Genomic DNA, 11,802 nt, shown 5'->3' with positions numbered 1-11,802 from the left:
GATCCGGGACAACACATGCAGTGCTAATACTCGCTGCTGAGACACCTGGCTTCGGGTCAGGTGGAACAGCTCCTGTAAGGAGTAGCCTGCTCTCTGGAGCAGGAATAAGAAGTCAAAAGGAGGCAAGACACAGGGCAGTGTCCCAGAAATACCCAGCAAGATGCCCGGCAAAAGACAAGAAAAGTAGATGTCACCCCTTGTCCTGCTCTCCAGGGGGCCTCAACCTGGAACAGAAGACGGGACATGCACACATATACCATGGCATAAGGCAGATGGGGCAAGGTAGCAATCAATTTTTAATTTACAACCAGAGGACAAGAAGGATGTGGGCCTGGGAAAATGATCTCATCTCATGGACAGGCAGTTTTAGTGTAGCAAAAGTAAAGATTTCCCCAGAGTAAACCCTGGGGGTGCCTGAGCAGTGGGCTAAACAAGGAGCCAGTGGAATGAATGGTTCAGCAGGAGTGAAAGCAGGCAGGAGGGTCAGCAGCAGCAGCCTGCAGAAGGAATATCCAGCCAGGTTGAGCTGGGACCTTGTTCTGCAAGCACAGGGGAGCCAGGAAACTTGCTAAGACAAGGTGTAACCTGAGCTGGGCCAGAGGAAACCAGGGTGGCAGCCCAGGAAAAATGGAATGCTATGAGGAAAAGCAAAGAGGGCCCAGAGACTCAGCAGACAGCAGGGCATGTGGCCATGGTCCAGGAGGAACGGGACTGACCACAATGTGAGCGGCAGAGAGAAATTCCAAGCCTAGGAAACTGAATGGGCAACAAGGCCATGACTTGAAACCAGGAACAGAGGTCAGAGGACTGGGGGGCCTTTCTCCACATGGCTGTTAAAAGTTCCTCCCAAGAGCTCACCTCCGCCTCTTCGCCATGGTGGTGGAGGCCTAGATGGGTGGGTAAGTCCACATCCGGGGCCAGGAGCTCTCCCTGAAGACTGAATCGGGCCTGCATTTTCTAATGGAAAGAGAAAGACTGGGCTGGGGATAGCAGCCACTTCCTCGTACCCACTGCTCACCTTTAATCCCAGGCTTCCTGGGACTTAGGTCCTGATTCTACCAGTCAGTGGATATGGGCTTCTCTTACAGTGGGCCCCAGACAGAGTTTGGAGGAAACCAAGGTGTTTTTTTGTTCTTTACCTTGGTAAAAACCAAGCTGCTTCTCAGGCTTGGAACAAGAAGGGCCCAAGTGCTGGGTGCAAGGGCATCAGCACCACACCCAGCCTGGTAGACCAGCGGGCTGTGCTCACCTCCTGTGTTTTCTGCCGCCGGAGTGGGGGCAGGTCCTGGGTCCAGTGGAGCTTCTCCAGCTCAACATTATCCATGTGCAGCCATTCTTTGTGAGGGGTCATAGGCAATTTCAGAGCTGGGGAGAGAGAAGCATGATGAACTTCTCTGGGGGACCCAGTCAGCACACAGAACTTACTGCAGCTCCCTGTGCCCTAGGACCCACAGCTTCTACCCTTGGGTGGGGCTAAGTGACACTTAGGGACAGGAACTCCCGAGAATAGGGTGAAGGTCTTAGCTATTGCAGACCCATTCAGTCCTGACTCTAATGTTCTGCTCACTGCAAAGATTTGCTGGGAGGGAAAAAAAGGAAAAGCAGAGGGGAAAAAGAACAGAGGAAGACTACATATATGGGTAAAGCAGTTTCCCTCTCGGTTGCCACCCCTTGAAGAACAGGGGAGCGAGGACAATGGGGGAGCAGCACACTGTTCCAGGGCAGCATAGAGTTGCCTGCTTCCTTACCCCTACCCCCAGCCAACTTGCCCAGCTGGCCCTGGATGCCTCTGGAGCAGGAGGCTCCTGGCTTTTGTAATTCAATTTCCTCCTTTGTTAATCTTAATGAAATAATCTAGTTTCAGGGGCAAAAGTGCTTCCATTGGCCTCTGCTGGCATGTCCATAGATGTTCATCAGCCTCTCCCTGTCCCATGTCCTGGGCCTGGCAGCTCCGAACATGGAGAAGGGGCAGAAGGACCAGAGGGGTGGAGGAGAGAGGTGGGCAGCTGTGGTAAAGCAGGGAGAGTCTGCTGGGGAGGGACTTTAAGCTGTCAGCCCAGGCTACAGCTCACCAGGAAGGAGAAGGAGCAGAACAGAACAAGAAAACAGGAAGCATGTGCAGGAAGACGTGTACAGCAAATGAAGACTGATCTGACTCAACTTAAAGGCACTAATGAGGATTAACAGTCCATGTCCTAGTGCACGGAAGCTTCTTTCTTCCCCACTCTCCAAGATAATAAAAGGAACATTTTTCATATTTTATCGACAAAAACAGTGTTGTCCTCCAAACCTGGGGCTCCTGGCTCCAGCTCACTGTCCTGCCTGGGTTCACTGGCAGACACTGACACGGTGGGCTCCTCTTGGGTCATGGGAACTGAAGGTCCTCCAGGCCTCTGCTCCTCACTGACCTTCTTTCCTGCTTGCTCATGGTTGTGGCCATGGGATCTCAAGAAGGCAATCATGCTGGGGTCTAGAGAAGAGGTGAGGGGACAGTGAGAGAGGGCCAACATCTAGGCCTCCTGTAGCCTGGTCCCTCATAGTGCTGCCTGCCTCTGGGTGCCAGGACAGGACAAACTGGTTCCCAACCCGAGCCTAACCTCTGGGCCTTCCCTGTTGCCTTTCCATGACACTGTCTTCTTATAGTGTGGGGTCCCTAGAATCTGAAAAGCCTCTTTTCCTGTCTCTAGAATGCCCTGGCCCAGGCTCCTGTGTTTGGTACTAGGTCACAAGTCAAAAGTAAGTGGCTGGGGCTGGTGAGATGGCTCAGTGGTCTAAAGCACCTACTTAGAACAAGCTTAGCAAAGCACAGGGACCGCGGTTCAATCCCCCAGCCCCACATGCCAGCCAGCCGCGCCCCCTGGTGGGCTGAGCTGGTCACACACACACACACACATACACACACACACACACACACACAGTAAATAAAAAAATTTAAAAAAAAAAGTAAGTGGCTGTAGCCTGGGTACGGTGCCACATGCCTGTCCCAGCACTTGGAAGGATAAGCCAGGAGGGTTGCCACAAATTTGAGGTCAGCCTGGGCTACATATCGAGTTCTCTGAACTATAGAGCAAGACTCCATCTCAAAAATAAATATATGAGTAAGAAAATGTGACTAAAGTTTAAAGCTGGGTGTGGTGGTCCAGAACTCAGGAGGCTGAGACAGGAGGATCATTGCAAGTTCAAGACCAACCTGGGCTACAAAGTCATCTCCAGGTCAGCCTCAGATGCATAGCAACACCTTGTCACTAAAAGGTAAAAAAAGGGCCAGTCAGATAACTCAGCAGATTAAAGCACCTGCTTAGGCAGACGCAGGGGCCGGGGTTCGATCCCCGGTGTGCCTTGCTGGCCCCGCCCACAGGGTACACTAAGAGGGCAAGTAAGACTGGGTGTGGTGGTATGCTCCCAGTACTTGGGAGACTGAAAAACAGGAAGGATCACTATAAGTCTGATCTATATAGTGAGACCCTGTAAACCCTATACTAAATACATTAAAAAACAAACAAAAAGAAGCAATATTACTGCTATACACAATAGTACAAGCCTATGATCCTAGGACTCCTGAGGCTGAGGTAACAGGAATGAACCTGAACTATAATAGTGAGACTCTACCTCAGAAAACAAAGCAAAAACAAAACCTAATACAGATTAAACTGATGGTGTTAACTATTAAAGTTTTGTTCTGAAGGGCTGGCCAAATAGCTCAGCGAATTAAAGCGTCAGCTTAAGGCAGATGCAGGTGCTGGGGGTTCAATCCCCAGACCTGCTGTGCCAGCCCTGACACTGGGGTGCGCTGAGATGGCAATTGAGAATGGGTGTGGTGGTGCACGCCTATAATCCCAGCACTTGGGAGGCTGTAAACTGGAGAATGATTACGAGTCTGATCTACGTAGTGAGACCCTGTAGACCCTATACTAAATTTAAAAAAAAAAAAAAAAAAGTTTTGTTTTGAGACTAAAGTTGCTATCAAGTACAGGATATGACCAAAATCTATAGATTTGGTATCACAATTTTTATGTTGTGGCACATGAAGACAACGTATTTTATTTTCTTTTGGTACTGAGAATAAAATTCAGGATCTTGCACTTCCTAAGTAGGTGCTACGCCACTGAGCTATATCTCATCGTCGGCCCATATTTTTATCTTTTCATAAAGACTTCTGTTTGAACATGTGGCTGGAGTTGGAGATGTAGCTTTCTATGTTGGATCATATTTGTTTAAATGTAGTAAGTAGTAACATCAGATTGAAATTTCCATGGGTTTTAATAATAAATACAAATGGGTGTTTAAAAAAAGTGTGCAATAACACTGAATGAATGTTGACTAAGGTAAATGATTTCGCTTATCTTCTCAGCTAATTTATACAAATCTACAAAAATCTTGTATGTATTGGGCCAGCCAGATAGCTCAGTGGACTAAAGTGCCTGCTTAGGCAGAGCGCAGCAGCTGGGGTTCAATCCCCAGTGTGCCATGCTGGCCCCAACCCAAGGGCAATTGAGACTGGGCCTAGTGGTGTGCACCTGTAATCCCAGTGCTTCGGGAGATTGAAAACAGGAGAATCACTGAGTCCAATCTATGTAGTGAGACCATGTACACCCTGTAGACCCTGTTCTAAATTTATTTAAAAAAAAAAAAATTAAAAAAAAATCATGTATGTGTTACATATGTGTAAGATACACAGCAGGGAATAAAATTGACTGTGTGTCTAGAAAACAGAAATTAGCCGGGCAGGTGCGGTGGTGCATGCACCCGAAATCCCAGCACTTGGGAAACTGAGGCAGGGAGGTCACTTTGAGAGCAAGGCCAACCTGGGCTACAAAGTGAGTTCAAGGCCAGCCTGATTGTGAGACCCTGTCTCAAAAATATTGTATTTAATTAAAAGATAAAAATATTAAACTATAGCAGATGTCTATAATCCCAGAACTTGGGAGGCTGAGGAAAAAGGATGGTGCAAGTTTGAGATCAGCCCAGGCTATAAAGTGAGCTCTAGGCCGGAATAAACTGCAAAGTGAGACCCTGTCTCAAAAAAACTAAATTAGAAAATAGTAAGGTGACAGAAGCCAGGAAGGAGGTGTGGCATACAAGAGGGTCACACAGCAGAATATGCTGTAGTTACACTGGACCAGTGGTGGCAAACCCATCTGGGCACACAGAGTCCTCTTTATCAGCACTCAGTCAAGTCACCCCAGCAGCTGGGCATCAGTTGACAGCTGTTTTTTCCTAAACTAAAAACTCACTATTCAGATTTAATTGCAGTGATGGCACTTTGCAATAAATATGTTTGGGGTTATAGTTTAGATGCTCGTCTCTAAAAGGTTCACTATAATAAAGCATGTGTGTGCTATACCAGGTGGGAGGGGAATACACAGCACCGTGCTTACGAATAGCTGGGCATGGTGGTGCATACCTGAAATCCCAACTACTCAAGAGGCTGAGCAGGGGTTCAAGGCCAGCCTGGGATATATAGCAAGTTTAAACCCAGTTTGGACTAAAATTAAAAAAACAAAAACAGGCAGGGACCAGAACCAGAGAGAAATCTGGGCTGAATTCTAAATCTGGCCTGTAGGACTGGGGTTCTAACACAGCGGTAAAGTGTTTTCCTAACATATGCAAGGCCCTGGCTTGAATCTGAGCACTATGAAAAGACAAAATGAAATGAAGTAAATCCAATCTGTGTTCCTTACCAGCTTTGTAGACTGAGGGGGATTTCTTCAAGTTCTGAACCTCAGGTTTTTTCATGAGTGGAATGGAGTTAACCCTCCTTCCCCCATAGAAGTAGTTTCAGGACAAAACAGGAGGAGACTGTGCTAAATCTCCAGGGCAGCATGGGGAGCTCACAGGGAACCTTCTCACTACACGTCTCACCCGCCCCAGCACGCAGGAAAGCCAGGCACCGTACCAAGCTGTGCCAACAACTGTTGCTGCTCCTGCAGGATCTCCTCTGGAGCCATGGCTTGCAGTCTTGCTACATTCTCTTCGTGGATGGTCCGGACCTCCTGCTCAGCCTCCTGGCTGCTGAGCCCCTTTCCTGTGATTAGATGGGGCCTCTGGAAAGTATGGCTGCTCCCCAGAAGCTGAGTGACCTCGTCCCTGGAAGTGGGTGCCTCACAGCTCACAGCACCTGGAAGAAGCTCATGATCAGCCTCACTGATGTGCCTTCCTGGCTGTGATGGGCTCTGAGGCCTTCTCTGGGCCTGTTAGCCCTGGAGATGGGATGCATGCCTCCTCAGGGTGGGAGTGGCTGCTGTACTCACTCTTCCCATTAGACTTACAGGGAAAGCTTTCCCCCAGAAGCACCCTGATTTTTGACTTTTCTATTGCATATGTAGGCAGCCGTCTCCTCCAAGAGTCCGCTCCATGTGCTTGCACTAGTAAGTTACAGTATCATGGAAATTGGCCTATGTATTCAGTTTCTGCCAGACACTTCTACCTCCTTTTTCAAGGTGTATAGGGCTGGACAGATATCTCAGTGGATTAAAGAGCCTGCTTAGGCAGGTGCAGGGACCAGGGTTTGATCCCCAGCATGCAGTGCCAGCCCCACTCCTGGGGCCCACTGATTTAGACTGGGCGTGCACTTGTAATCCCAGTGCTCGGGAGGCTGAAAACAGGAGGATCACTATGAGTCATCTGTATAGTGAGACCCTGTACTAAATATATTTAAAAAAAAAAAAAAAGTTGTATAATGTCTGCTCCTCCCTATACCTGGTATCGAGGATGTGATGCTAGGATTGATTCATGGTTCAGTGCTAGAATGAAGGCTGACCCTGGGTATGAATGCTGCCTGCCCAGGTACCCTGGATAAACCAAAAAGCACAGAAAGAGGGCTGCTATGACTACTCTTTGCTGCTTACTGCTTTTGCTGCCTTCTGCCTGTCATGAGCTATTTTCCCTCTTCGATGCCCCTCTACCAAGCCACTCTCCCCAATCAGCTTGGAGCCAGCTGATAAGGGACTTCCCATGAGACCCAAGGCTCTCCAGCTTAGTACTCTGAGTGGTGTGGGAACACAGAATAACTCTTTCAAGATGATCACCTAAGTACACCTCTCCATTGAACCAGGAAAGAGCTATATCCACAGGGAACCTTTGATTGAGTCTTCTAAACAGGCCAAGCCTGGGCATCTGTAGCCTTAGCTCACCCTCTGGTGGGCCCGGGTGAGCCATAGCTTCTGCAGTCAATGGTCCCCTGCTTTCAAACTCCCTTCTGGCTGCAATCTCCTGAGCAAAGAGGCTCCTCTTACCACATGCTGCTGGCTTCCCCTGTGGGGCCAAAAGGAAACCCAGTGATCATGTGCATCCCCCACTCTACCTCAGCACCCTTTACATAGGTCTTTGGAACACAGACAGAAGAGACTCTGTTCAATCCCTGTGGGTCACAGCCCCAGTCCTCAGAAAATACAAGGGCTCCACAGAAGCAATGGTGTTGTAATCTGAACAGCTTAGGTTAAAACTGTAGCTTTTCCACCTAGGAAATGTGTGGTGTGAAACAAGTCATTTATCTCTTTGGGGTATCTGTCTGCTAAATGGAGTTGCTAGCTGGATGTGGTGGCTCAAGTATGTAATTCCAGCACTACCAGGGCTGAGAGAGAAGGACCCAGATGTATCCAGAATCCGGGATGCTATAAGTTTGAGGCCAGCCTGCACTACTATACATGGTGAGTTCAAGATCAGCCTGAATCATGTGGTGAGACCTTGTCTCAAAAAACCAAAAGAGGGGGTCGGGGATATAGCACAAAAGGCCTAAGTGCCTGCCTGGCAGTTGCAAAGTCCCAAGTTCAATCCCTGGTACCACAGGAAAAAAGAAAGAAAGAAAGAAAGAAAGAAAGAAAGAAAGAAAGAAAGAAGAAAAGAAAAGAAAAGAAAAGAAAAGAAAGGAAGGGAAGGGAAGGGAAGGGAAGGGAAGGGAAGGGAAGGGAAGAGAAGAGAAGAGAAGAGAAGAGAAGAGAAGAGAAGAGAAAAAAAAGAAAAGAAAAGAAAAGAGAAAGAAACAAAAGAGGGCTGGGGATATAGCTCAAAAGGCCTAAGTACCTGCCTGGCAGTTGCAAAGTCCCAAGTTCAATCCCTGGTACCACAGAAAAATAAATTAATAAATAAAAGAAAGAAAGAGAAGAGAAGAAAAGAAAAGAGAGAGAAATACAAGAGGGCTGGGGATGTAGCTCAAAAGCACAGCACCTGCATGGCAAGTACAAGGTCCTAAGTTCAATTTCCATTCCCAGTACCCTCAAACAACAAAAGAGAAAAAGTAAAATATGCACTACTTAAGGTTACCCCTGCCCACCTGTCTCTCCTGTGAGCAATGGAATACGGCAGGGAAAGCTACACCACTGGGAACAGGCAGCGTCACAGCCATTGACCTTGTGTCTCGTTCCTGTGGCAAGAAAGCACAAAGCAGTGAACATGCAGATTTCTCCAGCCGGAGGCCAACCCCTGGGCCTGTGTCCTACCCCTGCCCCAACCTGTAAGGGGGTCACAAACACATCCTGGTCATAAGGATTCTAACCCATCAGAATGCAACTGGGGAAGTCTGCTTTTCCCTCCTCTCCAACATCCTGGCTGCCCCCCAAAGCCCACCAACCCGGGGTGAGACACACAATAATCTTGGTCAAGACAGCAGTGATATGCTGGTCGTGTCTGCTCAATCTCTCCTCAGTGTCCTCATCTGCAGGTAGGGATTGTCCAAGACTGGGCCTGGCTCGCTTTGGGGGAGCAGGAACCAAAGCTGGGGGCAAATCTGGAAGATCTGAAAGAAAGAAACCTCAGATATGAGGATGCTCCCAGAAAGGTGCTGTTATGTCTCCCCAAAGCCTCATGCAGGCACAGGTGGAGCTTTTGGATGTGGCCGGATCCAGTGTGTGATGATGGGATCAAGGATGTGATGTGGGGTTCAGTGCTACATTTAAAGTTGTCCCATTACCCCCGATGAATGCTACCTGCGCCCAGTAGCCTGGATAGACCGTAAGGCACAGAAAGGGGCTGCTTTGTTTGCTCTTTGATGCTTTTTCTGTCTTCTGGTGTCCTGAGGTGCTTCTCCTCTACAATGCCCCACTCTGCATTGGAGCCAAATGATTATGCGCGGAACCCTCTAGAAACTGTGAGCCAAATAAACATTCCCTCCTTTTACTTTTGGTGTCAGGAATTTTGTCTCAGGAATGAGAATAGTAACTAAGACAGTAGCTGAGGGCTTAAGGGTGAGGGCAAAGGAAAACAGGCAGCTTCTGGCTCAAGATGCATCATCATAGCTATTTAACCTTTCTGGGCCTTGTTTTCTTTTCTTTTTCTCTTTTCTGGTGGAACTGGGGATTGAACTAAGACCCCTGCGTTTGCCAGGCAAGTGCTTATTCTACTGAGCCATCTCCCCGGCCCCTGGGCCTTATTTTCTTCATCTGTAAAATAAGACTGCAGCAATAGTGTCTGAAATAATAGGGTAGAACCTGGCTACCTGAGGATGAGGGAGGGGCCCTAGGACTACCCCCATTCTCCCTTCTACTCTCACACCTGCAGATGCTCACCATCCAGCATTACCACATCCCGATGGTCCTGCCATGGAGGCCGATCTGGGTTAGCAGTGCCACCTCTCCTGCTTCCTTTCTTCACCAACTGCACTGCTGGGGTGGCATCAGTGGCAAGAAACTGACTCTGGAAGCGCAGTAGGTCTGCCTCGGACTCTCCTGGCTTGGGACGGGACAGCATTTTGGCACTCCAAAGCTCTCTGATGAGACTCCTTCTGGCACTGTGCTCATTCACCTCTAAGAACAGGAAAGACAGAAGCCCCTCTGCTACTGAGCCCCAATTCGGAGGACCCTCGTTTCTGGCAGTTCACACATTCATTCTTTCCTGCATTACTTCCCTCCCCTGTCTTCCCTGTGCCATCAGCCTAGCAAATCTATCTACAGCCTATGCAATCATTTTTGCACATCATTTACAATCACAGGAACAAACAGGTAAAGAAAAGGTCATCAGAGGCCAGACAGATAAATGTGTCAGAATAGAGTGGTGATTGTGTCAAATTGGAGAGAACATGGGCTGAAAGTGTTCTGATTAAAAAACATGGCCTAGGGGCTAGTGAGATGGCTCAGTGGTCTAAAGTACCTACTTAGAACAAGCTTAGCAAAGCATCAGGGACCGTGGTTCAATTCCCCAGCACCACATGCCAGCCAGCCCCGCCCCCTGGTGGGCTGAGCTGGCCACACACACACACGCACACACACACACAAAAACATGGCCTAGGGGCTGGGGAGATGGCTCACTAGAATAAGTGCCTCCCTGGCAAGCGCAAGGACCTGAGTTCAATCCCTGGTTCCGCAAAAAAAAAACAACAAAACACAAAACATGGCCTATGCTGGGCATTGTGGTGCCTGCCTATATTCCCAGCACTTAGGAAGCTGAGGCAGGAGCGTCTCAAACTGAAGTCTTGCCTGGGCTACAAACTGAATTCAAGGTCAGCCTGAACTGCATAGTAAAACCATGTCTCAAAAAGATACAAACAGGGCTGGACAGATAGTTCAGCGGCATAAGCCCCTGCCTGGCAAGGACAAGGTCTAGAGTTCAATCCCTGGTACCACATAAAAACAAAAACAAAAACCAAAAAGAGACAAACAAACAAACACTTGGCCTGCTTAAGATCAATACATAAAATCATTTGTATGTCAACATATTAACTAAGAACAACCAGGAAACGGAATTAAAAAACAGTGTCAGTGTGATATGATGGCACATGCCAAAATCCCAGATACTACAGAAGGCTGAGGCAAAAGTTTAACACCAGCTTGGGCAACTCTGTTAAAACTCTGTCTCAAAGTAAAACAAAAAAGGTTTTGGGAGATGGTAGAACATTTGTCTAGCATGCATAAGGCCCTGGGTATAATCCCCACTACAGAAAAAAAAAAAAGTGAGGCATGGTGGTACCCACCGGTAATTCCAGTAGCACCAAGGAGGCTGAGGTAGGATCCCTACAAGTTCAAGGCCATCCTGGGCTACAAAGTCAATTCAAGGGCCAGGGAGATAGCTCAGTAGAATAAGCGCTTGCCTGGCAAGTGCAAAGGCCTGAGTTCAACCCCCAGTTACCCCCCCCCAAAAAAAAATCTGACAGCAAAGTCAATTCAAGCCCAGGCAGAACTGCATATGCGAAAAAACCCAAAAATTAAAAAACAAAAACCCTAAAACAAAAACTGTAAGACATTGTTGAATCACAAAAGATGTAAACCCAGGGCCTTATGCAAAAAGAGAAAGCTATCTTACACTGATGAAATAGAAAACAACACTATATATAGAAAGATAGATAGATAGATAGATAGGCTGGAGAGATAGCTCAGTAGAGTAAGTGCTTGCCTGGCAAAGGCAGGATCCTTGAGTTCAATCCCTAGTACAGCAAAAAGGGGGGGGGGCAGGGAGATGGCTCAGTAGAATAAGCGCTTCCCTGGCAAGCGCAAGGGCCTGAGTTCAATCCCCAGCTCTGCCAAAAAAAACCCCCAACTTATAAAGTAGAACTACATCCCAAATCTGAGAATTCAATGGAATTCCTACACAAATTCCAAAGGCCTGTTTTTTTATTTTGTTCTTTTTTAGTACCAGGAATTGAACTCAGGATTTGGTGCTTGCCAGGCAGGCACTGTGTCACTGTGCAATATCCGTGGCCCCAGCCTATCTTTATAGAAATTGATAAATAGAAGCTGGGCATAGTGAATCACATGGATATTTATAGTTACTACTTGGTAGACTAAAAAAAAGACTATCAGTTAATCAGAAGTTCAAGGACATGCTGAGCAATTTATCGACATCCTATTTCAATTAAAAAAAAAAAAAAAAAAA

The 11,802-nt window shown here is 47.7% G+C and overlaps 1 protein-coding gene across 1 annotated transcript in view; it reads right to left on the bottom strand.

The window, feature by feature from the left end:
* The window catches only part of Rpap1 (RNA polymerase II associated protein 1), a 29,784-nt gene that overhangs the window by 9,417 nt on the left and 8,565 nt on the right, over window positions 1–11,802 (bottom strand). The window contains exons 2-10 of the mRNA XM_023712624.1: window positions 9,504–9,740; window positions 8,586–8,734; window positions 8,273–8,362; window positions 7,134–7,254; window positions 5,897–6,118; window positions 2,291–2,470; window positions 1,250–1,365; window positions 859–957; window positions 11–93 (exon numbers count right to left, since the gene is read on the bottom strand). Of these exons, the coding sequence (XP_023568392.1) occupies window positions 11–93; window positions 859–957; window positions 1,250–1,365; window positions 2,291–2,470; window positions 5,897–6,118; window positions 7,134–7,254; window positions 8,273–8,362; window positions 8,586–8,734; window positions 9,504–9,684 (1,241 nt within the window). The 5' untranslated portion in view covers window positions 9,685–9,740. The remainder of the gene's footprint in view (window positions 1–10; window positions 94–858; window positions 958–1,249; window positions 1,366–2,290; window positions 2,471–5,896; window positions 6,119–7,133; window positions 7,255–8,272; window positions 8,363–8,585; window positions 8,735–9,503; window positions 9,741–11,802) is intronic.

Source organism: Octodon degus, unplaced genomic scaffold, assembly GCF_000260255.1.
Source record: "Octodon degus isolate 3935 unplaced genomic scaffold, OctDeg1.0 scaffold00002, whole genome shotgun sequence".
NCBI lineage: Eukaryota > Metazoa > Chordata > Mammalia > Rodentia > Octodontidae > Octodon > Octodon degus.
The sequence above is the reverse complement of the archived record's forward strand: the minus strand, read 5'-3'. Positions and strand labels throughout refer to the sequence as shown.